This window comes from Diachasmimorpha longicaudata, chromosome 2, assembly GCF_034640455.1.
Source record: "Diachasmimorpha longicaudata isolate KC_UGA_2023 chromosome 2, iyDiaLong2, whole genome shotgun sequence".
Lineage (NCBI taxonomy): Eukaryota > Metazoa > Arthropoda > Insecta > Hymenoptera > Braconidae > Diachasmimorpha > Diachasmimorpha longicaudata.
Window position 1 is genome coordinate 5,630,331 of NC_087226.1, and position 16,893 is coordinate 5,647,223.

General features: G+C 37.7%; 1 protein-coding gene across 1 annotated transcript in view; it reads right to left on the reverse strand.

Moving 5' to 3' along the window:
• The window catches only part of LOC135173167 (uncharacterized), a 117,330-nt gene that overhangs the window by 13,709 nt on the left and 86,728 nt on the right, over positions 1–16,893 (reverse strand). Inside the window, exon 8 of the mRNA XM_064139871.1 lies at positions 11,641–11,708. Within this exon, the coding sequence (XP_063995941.1) occupies positions 11,641–11,700 (60 nt within the window). The 5' untranslated portion in view covers positions 11,701–11,708. The remainder of the gene's footprint in view (positions 1–11,640; positions 11,709–16,893) is intronic.

Here is a 16,893-nt window from a genome sequence, read left to right on the forward strand (position 1 = left end):
CTCGTAGGACGAAGCCACCACTAAAGCCACTGAAATACGACTCAACACATTTATTCGGTGAGAAATCGATACACGGAATCACGATAGGCGTCACGAAGGAAAATTCTCCTCAAGCGAAAAAACTTTAATTAGATAAAAGTAAAAAGGCTGTAACCCCTGTATCCGGGGTTTGCTCAATACCCGAGGTCAAACATTCGAGTGAGAACGGCGGATATACCCCCAGGTGATGCTGGCCGTTCGCCGATCTGTTGGGTAGTGATGCGGGAAAATGCCGAGGGGTAGTATCGCGGAGACATGATTTATGACCACGAGGGGGTCCCAGGTAGGGCGTCCATTCACCATCTCACTTCTTCTCCTCGGGTTCAAGTCGAAAAAAAAAAATCTGCAGAATACGTTCTGGTTACCAGTTTCTAAATTTCAACGACACGCGAACCATGAATTTCTATTTGGTCGACGAATAATTCACTATTTCATTCCATCGATTGAATTTTATCTCCTTAAAATAATTTGAGTAATTGATTTTTTCATCGCGGAGTATTTCTGTTGAAAATTACACTAAAATAACGGAAAAATGATAATTAATTCGCTATTCATGTCAACGTCACAAATTCTTCAATTTCACATTGAACGATTTGAAATTTTATTTCATTAAAAAATTATAAAGATAATTTTTCAATCGTGAAATGTTCTCCTGCGATTGAACAATTCGTGATTTATTAAATCGTCATATAAAGCTTTTAATTTCGAAATTCAAGAATTAAATTATATTCCCCAAAGAAATTTGCTAGTTCCAATTTTGTTTAATTTTGTTGGTCGAGTCGAATTTTATTTCACGGAAATTCTCTGAAAAAAAAATAATTAATTTGTGTCAAACGACGAATTTCCATGTCGCGGTTTCAATAAATCCGTTTTTTCGTTGTTTACATATTCTTGTTGTCGCGGGCACGAGCATTTGTGCGGGAAAACATGTGACTTGCGAAGAAAAATGGACCTGGGATTTAACTGGAAGAGCTGAGCCAGCTAGACGTCAACTTTTTGGTAATATAAAAAAACTTCTTGTACTTGTATCTCGCGAAAGAAATGACAGCAAGAGGGAGCATTAAGTTCACGTAATATAAGAGTTGTAAATGTGAAAATTTTTCTGTGTGTGAAAAATGTCCGGATGATTATCATTATCAAAAGGGTAAGAAGGAACCAAGAAAATTGCTAATAAAAATGAAAAATTGCAAAATTAAAATGATTTTAAATAACTAAAAATTAAAAATTGTCGCTTTACAATTTCCCTAATAGGCAATTTTAGTTCTACATCGGGGAAAGAGGGTTTTCAGAAAAATTTTATTGCTGGTCTATTGAAAGAAAAAGAAATAAAAATTCATCAAAACCGTATTTGTTCAATTTTTATTGAACATCACGACAAGAATTACGGCACATTCGGTAATTTTGATCGTAAATGGCCCGTAAAAAATCTTTTAATCCTTTGAGCACTCACGCCATGGGGGGATCACAACCGTTTATCGTTTTTGTTTTCACGTGAAAGCCCCGCAACTGAAAAATTGATAAATACCTGTGCTATCCAATTGTTTTGGTTCAAATTCGCGCCAATTAATTATCGAAATCTTGGAAAACCTGAATCGACCAAAAATTTTCATGTTCAACCTCGAAATTCGAAAAATCTGGCCCAATTGGAATAAAATTATCCACCTCAGGAGTGGAAAATCTCACTTTACGGACGCTGAGACGGAAAACAACGTTCTATCACTGAAAAGTGAAATAAACGATTCCTAATTTATAAAAATACTATTCCGGAATTTCTCGAAATTCTCTCCTCGAAAACATCGAACATCGATAAATAAATATCCGGACGGATCACACCACTCCATCAATCAAAATCGCAATTGTCTGGAACAAAAAAAAAAGAAAAAAAAACTGACAAATAGAATGTATCGTCTGCCTCCCCCTCCCCGCCTCGGAATCTTATCACACTCGTCGTATCAGCATCTGGAGTAAAACTCCGAAGACTCCGTGGAATGTCTCGATCGACGTTTCACCCTGTGATGGAAAAAAACACGACGAAGAAGTGGAAAGTATAAAAAAGGAAAAGCGGAAGAGAACCGGAGGGATAAAAAAAGGCGAATGGAGCTCGCCTGAGAAAAAGCGGAACAGGACGCCTGCGAGATAGAGAGAGCCAGTGAAAGAGAGAAAGAAAATGGAGAAACGACGCTGGAAGCGGCGTCAAGGCAGAGCAGAACAGAGTAGAGGGGCAACCCCAAACGATCATCAATCATCAAGACCGAGACAATCGAATAGCACACCCAACCGGTGAACAGCTGTCGCTTCGTTGCGCCCAAACTGATCCGGGGTGCACCAATGCTACTGGGTAATTTCAAAAAATCAAGACCAGTCAAGAGTGATTTCAGTTTATTTGTTCAATTCCCGACCCAATGCTAAATTATTTATTTACCGTGGTGCATCGATCCGAAAGGATAACTCCTGGAACGAATTCGTGGGGATTTGCCGATGTGTCCAGATAAATATTTTAACTCACAATTCTCACCAGACTTTGGTTACAAATAAAAACCGAATAACGTTCTACATTCCGGAAAATTTAGGGAAAATAATTACTCGTGTTATCAAACTGAAAACGCTCGGGAAAAGTGATAACGAAAAATGATCAGCAATAATATTCACTATTGGGCGATAAATATAGAAATAGGGAATAATTGGAATATTTCCGAAAATTCTCTTCTGATTTTTCGTAAGTGAAAACACATTATCATTGTTCGGGCTCATGATGACAAGTATTTGTGGATAGATACGGAGTATATACGTACGTCACAATTTGTCTCATATCATACATGACACATCGCATCAGACCCTGCCAGCACTCTCCAATATTGCCGGTTACGTTTCATAAATAACATTTTCATATCACGAAAACAAGGGAGGAAAGAATGGGGTTTCCATATTGCATTTGATGGGTATGCCAATATTACCTGGACGTGTGATAGATAGGGTCTGTTACTGTCTTTATGAGAAGATAACCATTTGTTTTAGAGATTCGGGGATACGTCAGGGGGGAGTGACGTCAGAGGTCCAGGAGTCGAGGGTTCAGATAGATTTATAGTGATTTTATCAGAGATGTTTTTTACATTTACATTAATTTCATTAAACGCAAATAGTTCAGTCTCGAAGTATTAATTTATTGTCGAGTTCTCGACAATAAAAAAAATACCTTAAATTAATTAAATTTCCTTTTTTTATTGTTATTTTACATCACTTCCACTCGACAATAAATGTTGATGTAATTAAAGTCGCGAATTAATTTGATTTGTTTTTTTGTCAATTCATGGATTGGAAAATCCTTTGCAGGCAAATGGATTATGAACTATTTAATACCCAACGTAATTAGTTGTGATTTAATTAGATTTTTGAAAATCCATCGATGCGAAACCATTTACTGATATGGAACAACAAATTGTCAATTCCCTGACGCTAAAATTGAACAGTTCGAGTCTTTTGCATCTGTAATCGGTAAGGCAGGTCGCGCAAACAGTAGATAATTTGTCGTATAGGGTAATAAAACGAGAGGTGAAAATACCTGGTAACAGATGGCAGCGGCAGTGCATTAGGGGAACGTTCTGAACAGTCAATTAAGGCGCTGATCATTCAATTCCGCATACCTTTCCCTGCCACTTTGATTCAGAAAATGACAAATAACGAGTGACCAGCCACGTCTATCGTTCGCTAAGAAATATGACGTTTATAGAGATACAAAAGCGTAATATGGTAACGATAAGACTATTTTGATAAAGTCTCATATCGCTCCCCCGCGCTTTAGTTCTAATAGCCGATAAAAACAAAATAATTAATAACTTTCAAGGAAATGGAAGCCTTAAATTCCAAGAATAATTAGACAGCAATATCACTAATCTAATAGACTTTGGTGTTTTTCCATTGTAATTTTTTTTTTGTCAAATGGAAATAATATCGCGAGGTCTCTGGAGAGACCCATAAAATTGAAAATATGACTCAAATTTATTGAACATGACGGGAACTTTCAATAAGTCAATAACTCTTCGATAATTTTCGATGGAAATTCTAGATTTAAAAAATGATCTACAACCAATAATGAAGGCGAAGAAAACTGCGTAGAAAACGCCGCGGGGCTGAAGATAATTTAATTGATGAAATGTTTTTGAAAGGTTTTTGATGTCTTTTGACTGCTCCAGAGAACGATTAAATGGTTTGAACCCCTAAAAAAATATTAAAAATATCGCGAATCTGTTTTTTTTTAAAGACCAGCAAATTTCCTGGAAACAACTTCCGCAATTACACATATTTTTCAAATGTAATTTTTACCAAATTTTTGTCTAATCGTCGATGTGTCAGAAAAAAATTAAAACTTCAACAACTTATTTTTCTTTTTTCTCAACTTATTTTATCTCGAATTCTGAACATGATTGCACGGGACTAATTTCGAAATTACGATTATGAATATAATTTTTCATGAGTTCATCCACCTTGCAGTGGTAACACTCAAATGTAGCCTGAAGCTATTTACACGTGATATCACGGCGCCGTTCAATGAAGAAAAGAATTGACAATGATTTCGAAACCACACTGAATGCACTAAAATTTTATTCACCTGGTAACTGAGCCGAATATTACTTCTACTTTTTTTATATATTCATACGCGCGAGATAGCTCAATTGACTTTAGTCCACAGTCAATCAGTCTCCAAAGATCTCATGCAGATAATAATTAGTTTTCTTGTAAATAATTAGTTTTTCCATTCATCTCGTTGCCATCGGCAATTCCATAATCTCATAAATATTCTATTACGTCACGATTATATCACGCGTTCTCTCACGATGAATAATGAGAAAATGGCGGCGAAAATCCCCTCACCCCTCATTTTATGGAAATCTAGGAATTATCAAGAGAGCTGGGAAAAATACTATTTGAAATTCAACGTTAAATATTCATATTTAATTACTATTTCAGTGCTATTGAATTTTGAGTATTTTTGTGCTATTAAACATTGCAATTGAAGTAATCTATATCAGACTAGTTCACAGAGGGAAAAGTTCAATGAAAATTACCTGAAAAATCTACCAATTCTGGAGGTAAGTTTACTCAAGAAAAAATTATGAAATAAAAATGAATTTTTGAATAATCTCATAGAAAAAATACGGTCTGTTCTCGGAAAATTCCCGACATTTTTTAAAAACCCCATTTTCACGTTTCATAATATTTCTCTGCGTCTCCCATGAAAATTGACAACGAAAAAAGAGCGATTACGTAATTTCCATTCGAAAGCACCAGACGTATGAACAAATTGTATTTGGTCGGTGATAGACCGACGCATTTAGACTTAATTTTTTTTAATGGTGTGCAAAATTGCTCGTCAGTGTCCGGAAATAAAAAAAAATTGATTGCAAATTTTTCATTTTCTCGCAAATTATCCCTATGATTATACATATCTATAAATTTATTTTTAGCAGGGATGAGAGGGACACTGGGGGGTACTTATTTATGCATCTCTCGAGTGGTATACATATACCGAGAGGGATTCCAGCCATATTTCGATCGATCTGTGCGTCACGTGTTGGCAGCGACGAGCTGCAAAAAATATTATGTATTCCATCGTCAAGACCAAAATTAAAAATCTCCATTCACAAACTCTTGAATTTTCCCCATTAACCTATCACTAATTGTGGAAGTACTTCTCCGCCCTTTGAATACCATCATCAATTAAATGAAATACAAAATAAGCAGGTAACCGACCCCTTGACCAGTTCTTCCGATAGATAATTTTATTCAATGAACTCTGCAACTGTGAAACTGTGAATTGATTCATCCCCAATCCAATTATCAACAAGAGAAGCGATAAATGAGTCGATTCGAAAGTTATGGGTGATGGGGGGGTGGCGAGGAGACGGGTTGTCACCCTTGTCTCTCCCTAAACAGCGTGAGAAGCCAGCCATCTTGAATGATGTATGGCGTCGGTTACGAGGTCGATTGAGCGGCCATCACTCAACACCGAGTCTCACAGCTTTTGGGGGCGTCCGTTCGGGCATCCTACAATTCTGTGCTTCTACACTCAAAAAAATATATTCCAATATGTATATCTATAAATTTTTCCATAAAGGATCTTCCCCTTGTTGACCAAAAAAATTGTGTGAAAAAACAATTCAAATGATTGATGGTAAATGCAGATAATTTTAATCCTGTCACCCTTACCCCAAAACTCTTACAAGCTTTTGTCATTGAAAATTCAGAAATTCATGGAAAAGTTGAACAGAGTTGTAAATGTTCATTCTATTGCTCCTGAAAATAACTAGAAAATCATAAAACTCGGCTCAAGGTTGTAAATACAATATAAACGACTTAAGGGCCGGAAACCTTCCATAATTTTCAGTGAAATTTTTTCAATGAAAATTTGCCAATAATCCCCGTACTTGCATCCCTTACTATCATTAATGTTTGACGTGAAATTCACAATATATTTTCTTCTCTTTTTCTTCATATCTGACAAGACATCACTTCCCCTTCTAAATCTATTTAATCCCTAGGGAGACAAGGGTACAGGTAATATTCTCGAGAATAAAACCAACGGTTACTCTAATATCGTAAAAACATGAGCCATCATCAGGATAGTTTGTCACTACTATCCATAGCTAAACGCTGTGACTATATGTATACAACTGTGAGAAGTAACTATCTCAGTTTCGGAAAATGTTGGGTGAAGGGGAATGTCCTTAGGATTATATTCCAGACGACAGGGTTCACAACGGTGCAAAGAAGGAAAACACCGATGATTACTCGACGATATTGAATGCTAATGGTTGAATGAAGGTAAAGCTGATGAGATGACAAACAGACCACCTAGTAAAAGCCGGTCGCCACAGAGGATTATCCGGACAGGGGACATTAATGAGACGTCCTATTGGCAACTTATATCAAACGTTGTAATCGCAGTCGGAATACTATTTCCCTTTCAATATTTTTTCGCCTATGGATTTACCTGCCATAGCTGTTGCTACTTGAAGGTCACTGTTGTTGGCCGAGGATTTAATACCTGAAATACAATTTAGATAGCGAAAAGGAATTGGGTTTGCGGGGTTGAAGAGTAGGCAAATAGGTTACGAAATTAAACTGTTTAATGATGTGACATTTTGTCTAAAAAGTCAAGACTATTTCGAACAGAAATTGTCGCAGGCGGTGCAGAGTCGCTTATTTACCGTTAGAGCTTCGTCGTCTTCAACGGGAGTCTTCCAGGGGGTGGGTGTGATCAAACTTGAATTTTTCATTAGAAAATGAATAATTTCGATAAAACCCAAATTCCATACGTGTTATGATGGGTTATGATGCCCTCATGTCGGAAATTGGGTTTCCTCGAAGCAAAAAAATTATCCGTTCGGGGAATATTGAATATGGACTAATTTTAAACAATGAAATAGGTAAATAAATGAAAGAATATTTTACTATGGGATTTTTTCTGGGCTGCTCGGAAGTGATACCCGCTCGACGTCCATTGCTTCGATCAAATAAACCAATGAGGGAAGCAATGGTCTGAACCTTTGATGAGGACAAACCAAAACTTAAATTTATGCCCCCCCCCTCGCACACTCCCGCCCCATTACATTCCATAAATGTCTTTCATAACTGTGCATGAATAATTAAACCTTCAGAGAAAAATATACAATTAATTTTCTTTTGTTAACGAAAATTTTACGGAAATTCTTTGGAGCCTTTCGTAATTTTTACTGGATATTTTTCTCAACAGAAGGCTTGAGCTCAACTGCACTACAGCCCTTGAAGTATCGACCGAAACTTTTAAACAATAAATTACTTATTTGTATTAAAGAATACCTCGCATCTACTTCAATATTATCATTTGAAATTATCTCGATATTTTCCAGCGAAAAAACTACATTTCCACAGATCTAATTTTTGCCTCCCCGCCAATTATTTCCTCCAATTAATTTTCATCATTTAATGTAATTAATATTATTAGAAAAGGGATAGTTATAATCAGTCAAACGTTATTTTATTCTCTTTTAGTTTATACGCTCGAAAGGTACAACCGTTCTGGTTCGTTTCTTCAGAGGAGCCAGCAAAAAAACTAAAGGGCCACAACACCCTGCATCTCTGTTTAGACCCAAGAAAACAGATCGCACAAAGACCTATTCAATCGAAATATAAATTAATTTTTGATAAACAGTTTGAAATGCAAACTCCCATAAATATTGATAAAGAACTACTCATAAAAAATGTTTTCTGCCGCCAATGTGGAAGTTCATATTTTGCTATTATCGGATAGACCTATATCCGATATCGATAAAACTTTTTTCGTGAAGGTTTGAACAGGCACGTCACTGAAAAAAAAATGTACAAAAAGGGGGGGTTTTAAAAAAAAATAATACAAAAAGACAGTCAACGCTTCCACGTGACGCGCCGTCAATGACAGGGGGTGCAATCAATAACCGCATCGAGCTTACACGCACCACTCGTGCACGCATACCACTGCAGCCCTCGGTTTAAGCGATCTTTTACCTCGATCCACGTATCATTGCTTTGCATCCATCTATTCAGTGAATATTCGCGCGATAAAAGAGCTTTATCCGCCATTTTTACTTGAAAAATACACCTCAGGGTTCCATTTACCATGAAAAGTTCGAAAAGAGGATTTTAAAAAAAATATATTCAATTTTTCTGACGTCCCTGGTCCGAAGTGAGCTCTTGCCGACGGTCAGCCGAGGATAAGCCGACATTGGTCGAAAACTTCTAATTGAACACCCTGGCACTGTCCTAGTATTAAATTAATAATTACTATCATCCAAATAATTTTTCCTTGAGAGAATTCACAGTTGAGTCAACTCAATAATGACCGAATGTACGAATTTATTAATTTAAGAAGCACGCGGCGTCTCAATTACTGAATTAATTACACATCAAGTTATTGGCCCCTCGCTACGCTCAATCAACTTTGAAAATGAATGAAAAACAATCAATTTTATTTTTCATTCATTCGTTTGTCATTTCTGTGAGAATTTTACTTCGACTGTAGCTGCCATAAATGCGATATAATATTTTCAACCACCTCCGACGTATTTAATATGCAATACTCCATTTACCCCATTGAATACCCCTCAGTGCGTCGCGTTTGAATCCACTCGAGCACTTCCTGCGACCCACATTTTCCAACCCCTCTCTTCTTCGGGGATTTCCACTCGGTTTCGTAATCCGATCCTGTGTGTAACCACTCTTTTCAGCTCACCCATCTCGAAATTTTCAAATATTTCCATTTACTTTTTATGATGCATCGATTCTGGGGAATTATTTATTCACAGTGAATTGTTTGCGTAGGGAAAATCATTGAGAGACTGGGTTGTCTTGATCACACCCAATATTACTGTCGTCATCTATCTGTCATCATCTAATTTTATAAGGGACTTCAACTCATTTTAGCTGTGGAGAAACCTCTTTCAATCGATTAATGGAAATCAATTTGTGAAAAAAAGGCAATGGACCCATAAAAAAATCATTATTGGGGGTAATTGTGCTGTTTTTCTAATGCTAATCGTCGAATCGATTATTTATTCTCGTGAAATTCGTTGTATTGTTAATATTCTTGCAAGAGAACAAATGAGAAAGCGGACAAAAAGGCAATGGACTCATAAAAAAATAACACTGAAGGTTATTTTTCAGTTCTGTCATTTTTGGTCCCAAGTCATTGAATTCTGTGAAAACTTTAATTTGCTGTTTATTTTTTTGAACAATAACCGAAATTTCTCTATTTGAATTTCAAAGTGGGGCATAAAGATTTAGAACCAAATTACGTAAAAATTTTAACGAATATATGAAAAATTTGAAATATATTTGCACCGATTTTTGTCATACCAGTTAATTTTCTCACAATAATCTAATTGAAATTCACAACTTTCTTCGACGTTTCCGGGAGATTTTACCCACTTGTTCTTCTCAAAGTTGCTCACATTATTTATGCTTATTAATTTATTTACACTACTTCCCTGGATAATATTCCACGGCTTTTGTTAAATCTCTGAGCGATTGCGTGAATAAATACCTGAGGAAATTGAATTAGTTCATGAGTCCAATGAATTAGAATTCCCATTCTCTTCAATTATCATGTAATTTAAGTGACCAGCAAACTATACTCAACTTCAAATTGCTTGTAAATTAAAAGATTCATTACCAAAATTTTTCCGACACCTGTTAATTATTGTACATCATTTCTTGCGCCTCAGATTATCCGATTACTGGTGTGATTATACAAATGACTAACGACTTATCTTTCACCCCTCACACCGATCCCCCCCAAAAATTTCAAAACCGGGCAATTTCCAGCAATTCGCCGTCTTTCCAGTTACAAAATACTTGCAAATTTAATCATCCCCCCCTCTCCCGTCGTCCAAAATCCCAGAGAAATTAAAATTCTCTCATTAATCCAATCAATTCTACTTTCCAGTCCTGCAATCTCCAGCAACTCCAACCCCTTCCCCGCTGCTGCCCCCAAAAAAAACATTGAACAAAACTCAAATTAAACACAAGCCATTGCAATTAATTAGACTTAATAAAAATAATACCCCGAGCCATGCAATTATATTCTCCCATTGGTTCGAGCTGTGGTTGTGTAATGGAACGAAATAGAAAGGCCGACAGAAAGAGGTGGCGTGAGAGTAAACGCTTTTCTTCGCGGAGAAAAAAAAAAAAAAAAAAAGATAGGATGAGTCTGAAGAAAGTGAGGGTTCGTGTGGTTTGTTGAAGCACCTCCACATTGCGGGATCGACGTACATGAGAGGAGAGAGGGGTTCACAGTTGGGTGGATGAAACAAGAGAGGGGTAGCTTGAGGTATCACGAGGGAGACAGAGAATGTGGCACGCAATCCCGGGGGCCGCTTTAAATGAGTCAGCGTTTTTATGCCCCCGCGATGTTGTCAAAGTGCAAACAGCGAGCGATAATATATCATCCGTTTGGCGAGATCAGTCTCTCTCCCCTCCACCACCCATTCTACCCCCCACCATCGCTGAGTGCGACATCTCGCGGTGGTTGTTGACGACGGGGTGCGCTCACTCGTTTTGCCAAGCACTTGACACGATTTGCGAGGGAAAATACCGGGCCGCGGAGGGGGTAGGGGAGGGGGAGGGGGATATTACGGTGTATGTAAGGGCGATAATGATAAGACGTCATCTTACACGCGATTATATTACCTCGGGGTGGAGGGGGTGAAATTGAATTTTCAGGGTAGAATGAGGAGGCGATTGTTCGATTATGTAGCGTGATAGGCGACCGGGGGAATTGCGTCGGGGAGGATTTTTACGATCTACCGCTGACAGATCGTAATATTTTGGCGACTGCTGCGGGAGGAGTTGTAAAAGACGATCGTCAAATGGTGAAACTGGGTGATGAGTGCGAGATTTGACACTTGGAAGGGTATTAAGGTTTTAATGGGGTGATTAATGAGTCAAACTCGGTGATTTGTAATTGTAATCCAATACGGGGAATATTATAAATGTTGGGGTTCAAGGGATGAAAGAGGTTCCAACATCTTTGAGTTTTGTTTTTTCAATTGGTTTTTAATGTAACAAAATACGAAGTTCTCGGGGACTTACCCCACTCCACTGGATTTTGCCAATGTTTCGGAGCCGCAAGGGAGCCTTCCTCAGGGCCATTATTTATTCTGCAATAGAGAATGAAAAATAAAAAATCAAACCCAGATTTATGTCGTTATCAGAACAACTGTTTAACGAAAAAATAGCAATGTTTGAATGACGTTATTTGTGATAAAAAAAAATTAGCTTTTTGTGATTGAAATTTTTTTAATTAAATGAATCGACAGTTGAAATCAACCGCTCAATATGTGATTCATTTTGAGGGTACGTTCCTAGTAAAAAATGCACAAGCATATAAATTAACTTGGCCACATAGACCATCTGCAGCTCACTTCATGAGCAACAATTTTTCCTCATTGGTCGATGTAATATGGGCACATTCGCGGCGGGAAATTCAAATACAGTGTACGGAGCGCGCAATCAGTCTCGTCTTTTTCATCTCTAAAATAACCCCAATCTGATGCTAGGTTATGCGGAGAACTATCATTTAAGGCGCGCGTCAATTAATCGATAAAAAACTATCGATTCTCGTATCTTGAAATTCGATATTTCGAAAATTGGACTGGATTTGTTTCGCTCTAGGTGAAGGGAAATTTTTGTAATATTCCAACATGGGTGATTGAGATTAAAAAAAAATTTATTGTCAAAATTAAATTGAAAAAATACCTTAAAATACTGAGAGTAAAAAACAGTAATTATCCCGCAGAGGTAGCATTTACAAATGGTAGCAAAACATATATTTACTGTACCTAGAGTTAATTTCACGATAAAGCTAAATGACAAGATCTTAACAATGGGAGGTCCTAATGAAAAGTACTCAACGTATTTTGAAATCGTGTCATTTAGCTGGGCATAATGGCACGTGCCGTACTTCGCAACATTAAGTAGCGATGACACACTCTAAATAAGTCTAGACATCGATCCTCTGAAAGTGGCATCACGTATATAATATTGTAATTTACACTGTTATCAGATCTTGATGGCGACGTCTACCCAAAAGACGAAGACCCATAAAATTTCGGTAGTGATCACAGGAGATATAGTCATTTTTGCTAAAACATGGGCCCCTCGCCCGATCCCCTCCACTTGTCCCCCCAAAGATGATGTAAATCTTTACCTGCATTCGAATAAGATTCACTAAAATATCATCCACGGGGAAATTTTTTTGTTTATAACAATTACCATACCACTCCACAGAAGTGCATCCTTTCACTTCCGAATTCTCGTTAATAATTATTAATAAATCACTATTAAACTGATATCTCGATAAAAACGAAAACTCCTGTACCGGTAGATTAAAAATGTCTCTAATTAAGAAAACAAATCAATCATCCTTTATTGAATCAGGGTTCACATCCCACAGTAAAACAACTTCAAAATCCAAAAAATTCATACAACTCCTCGCATTAAATCGTCAATTTCTTTATAAACAAAATCAAATGGATTGAAATCGAAAGAGTGGTTGTAGCCACTCCCGGGAATTTCTCCCCCTGTCCTTCAGTCACGGTAGGGAGCACTTCCAACGGACTCTGGGGAACCTCCTCAACGCGAACAAAATACTCCCTAGCCTCTCACCGACTGTTGCCCTCGTCCTTACCGCGTGTAACATATGCTTTTATCTAAATTAAACAGTTTCGGCGCGATTTTCATTTCCTGCCGCCGAAGCCACACCGATGTTATCCGACTAGAGAGAGAGAAAGAGAGACTGAGGGTCGGGGAAGACCCCCACGTTCCCGCATTTCCCTATTTCTGTCTCATTTACCTCTATCCCTTCATACACCCAGAAAACGGGTATACCCATCTTTATTCGTATCCGCTATCTCACGGTATTCCAGGCAATCCCTTCTCAAACTTCCCTCTGTTACCCATCTACTTTTCCTTGTCTCCATACCATCCTCTCGGGGAGACCCACCCCCTCCCTCCCCTCTCCGTTTAACTTACAGATTATATTATACAAAAGCTGCGATATGCTTTCAACTTTTTCAAGAAGGTATATTTCATGTGGAGGTTACTGATAACACTTTTTTAGGAATTGGAAATAATTTTGGATTATTTTTTTCAACTTTTGGAAAGTGTAGAAAATTTTGTCAATTTTTATGATTTCACCGAACCACTAACGCTCGAGGTTTTAATGAGTGAAAGCCCTCCGGGCCGAACCCGCGTGAAATAGCCCTCATCAGTAATGTATACTATTGTCCCCCCGTAAATCATTGCGGTTAGCAAAAATATCAACATTTGAAAACATAACAGTTAACGATTATTTCAGTATCGTTGACATAGTACATTATTTGAATTTAATTTGAGTTGAACGAGTTGTTCTCGGAAAATTGTGATAGATCAGGGCACTACGGATTTTTAGAATATCTTTGCTTATTCAGAAATTCTGAGATGGTCTACGGGGTCCGAAATAAATGACTCAATTAATTGATTAATTAGTTTTTCAGAGGAACATGGAGTTTAATGAAAATATGTCATATTTATGACGTTTTGTTAATTAAGTCCTTTTGGATGGTATAACTCTTGATATTTTCAGTTGTCTTCATGTGTACAATAGTTTATAGACGAGTGGGTGACAGATACATGTTACTATGCAATAACAATACGTCTGATCAATTAATTCAATGCCATCGAATGAATGATTTGAATCAAATGGGTTTTATATCGAGGACAAATATTTTTAGAAATCGAGATAAACCGGATATTCTATCACATTTTTGTCACCAATTTCGATATTCCAATAGTTCATAAACCATCTGTGAAACCAATAAGTTATAATTGAAATATTTTTTTCAGAATCATTGATAGATAAGAAATAAATCAATGCTCAATGGAAACTAAAAAAATGCACTCAATATTTCCAACTGTTGAGCTTCACTACTTGACCGAGTTTCCATCAGAATTATGTCAAGAAACTAATGAAAAAGCCATTAGCATGATTCCAAATTCCCCAACAAATAGGCTCGTTACGCAATCGTACCTTTGTTCCGCCAAAAAACGATTTAGGCATTGATGACTCGAAAAAAATATCAAATAATCGCGATAAGAAAAAAACGTCATGGAGAGCCGGAATTGACGTTGAAGACGTTAAATCCGCGTGATGTGTTCTCCCTCGCTGAAGAGATCGATGTCCGTGTGGGATTTTACTCTGAATCAACCGACTTTTTTCGTCTCGAGACTGTCACATTTCTAAGCCCTATGTGCCCCCCAAAATCTCCTTATCGACCCCCAAAGTAATCCACCACCAAAAAAGGATATAAAAATTGCACTTGAGCGGAAATGCGGTAAAACGTTTTAAGCCGATTTCCCCTCTAACTGTGTGCTTCCAGGAATATTTACGAATTTAGGGGAAATGACGCAATCTACGTAACAACCATTTTTGCAGCTCGTCATTTGCTCTAGAAAAAAAGATTAGGATCAGAGTTTATTATCTCCTTTGGAGCCGTCGGATATTCGCCTAAAAATGGCCAATCGGTAATACCCCCTAAGATGGCCTAACCGTACCTTTCTTTTATTAAAATAAACTTTCCAATGTTTAAACAAATTCTTCCTCTCCCTTCCTCTTCCCCCCCCCCCGGAACCGGCGGAGAAATGCAGACAAAAAACTAATATTTATGACGCTCCAACTTACTAATAGTACGGATCAGCCACTGTAGAAAATGACTGATGCACTACTGATTGGTCACTCGTGCTTGTCGATATGTTACGTTAAATACCGATGACTTCACTGTCATTTGCTCGCTACATGCACGTGCGCTTGTCTACAATCACCGTAATTATGCCTCTCATTTTTTTCCTGTTTCTATTGGCTATTTAGTCACTCAACGTGCACTTATGTCCTTAATTAGCCATTTGAACTCACTCTTTGCTGATATGGTAAATGTACAGTGTGATAAAATCATCAGTTCATGTGATATTTACATTAAAGAACATCTTGATAACAATTTTTTTCCCCTAACATTTAAATGCTTCTCATTTTTTCCAGAAGAAACATTTAACCGTTTGGAAAAATTCGAGAATAGTGAAATTCAGTTTTTCAGATGTTCATACCGAATGTTTAAATAGAGTTTTCTATTTGTTAATTGGGTCAGACATCCGGTAAACCAGTCTTCGTCTGAGCTGGGCCTAACCGATGGCGCTCATCAAGTCTCGACCATTTTTTTTTTGATTATTCCATTTTATTACGCGGCTGGAGACATTTCCCGGCGCCAGTACTCAAATCTTCACCTGCCCTCCTACCCTCGTAGATGTCCGCCGAACGTCGTGAGCCTTCGCCAGACCGAAGTGTACCGAATACCTGGGTTCGGAAATTTTAGGGCACTCCCTCTACAATTGTGAATTACAACGGATTAAATTTATTTGTGGTAAAATATGTGAAATATATGAATTTGGTTTTGTTAGTCGTCTTTCATTTGATACTGTCATTCATTCATGGAAATAACTATTCACAAAATTATTGATGTTAAATTCTGAGAAGTGCATGACTGAATCGCTGAGTTAATGACTTTGTGTCGCCAAAGTCTAAGACATCTCAGACTTATCTTCCATAAGTCCCGTCGAGGTCTTTCAATAATTCTTCGGAGACCTCCAACTATATCCATGAGTTTCCTCAGGGGTAGATTGGAATAAACAAAATTTCCAACTCAGACTGATCGATTGTTGTTCGTCCAAATCGTTCGTCCAAAACAAAAATGAATTATGGCCGTAGAAAATTCAATGTCTGTAGACTAATCGTTCATTTTAAAGTAAAATTGGAGAATCGAAAAATCGACTGACTGCAGAGCTTTCGTTGAAAAGTAAAAAACATTTCGCCATCTCAAATATGATTGAACGCAGTAATAATGTCGCAACACCAAAAGATAGAATCCAAAGAAGCAAGCAAATACCCTGACCAAGGCAAGCGAAAAAAGTTGATTGCAAGAAAAGAATTAGCGGAAGAAACAGCTCGAGACCCCGGGTTTACTTTTTTTTTTTCTTCGTCCTCTCTTCCTCGAAGGGATGTTTTTCCCTTCCCCACGGCTTGCGAGGAAGACGCGTTCTTCTCGCCGTCGAAAGAGAGACAACCGCCTTGAAATGAATGAGAAAGTGAGAGAGATAATCTGGGGGAAAAAAAGGTCTGCAAGGAAAACGTGCGCCAGAGGGTGTATGAGAGCGGGGATTGTGGCTCGAGGGGGTTGGGGAGGAGCGAGTGAACGACGTTAGAAGTAGAGAGAAGAGATCGTCATGGGGATGAGTGGGCAAGAGAACGAGTGGAGA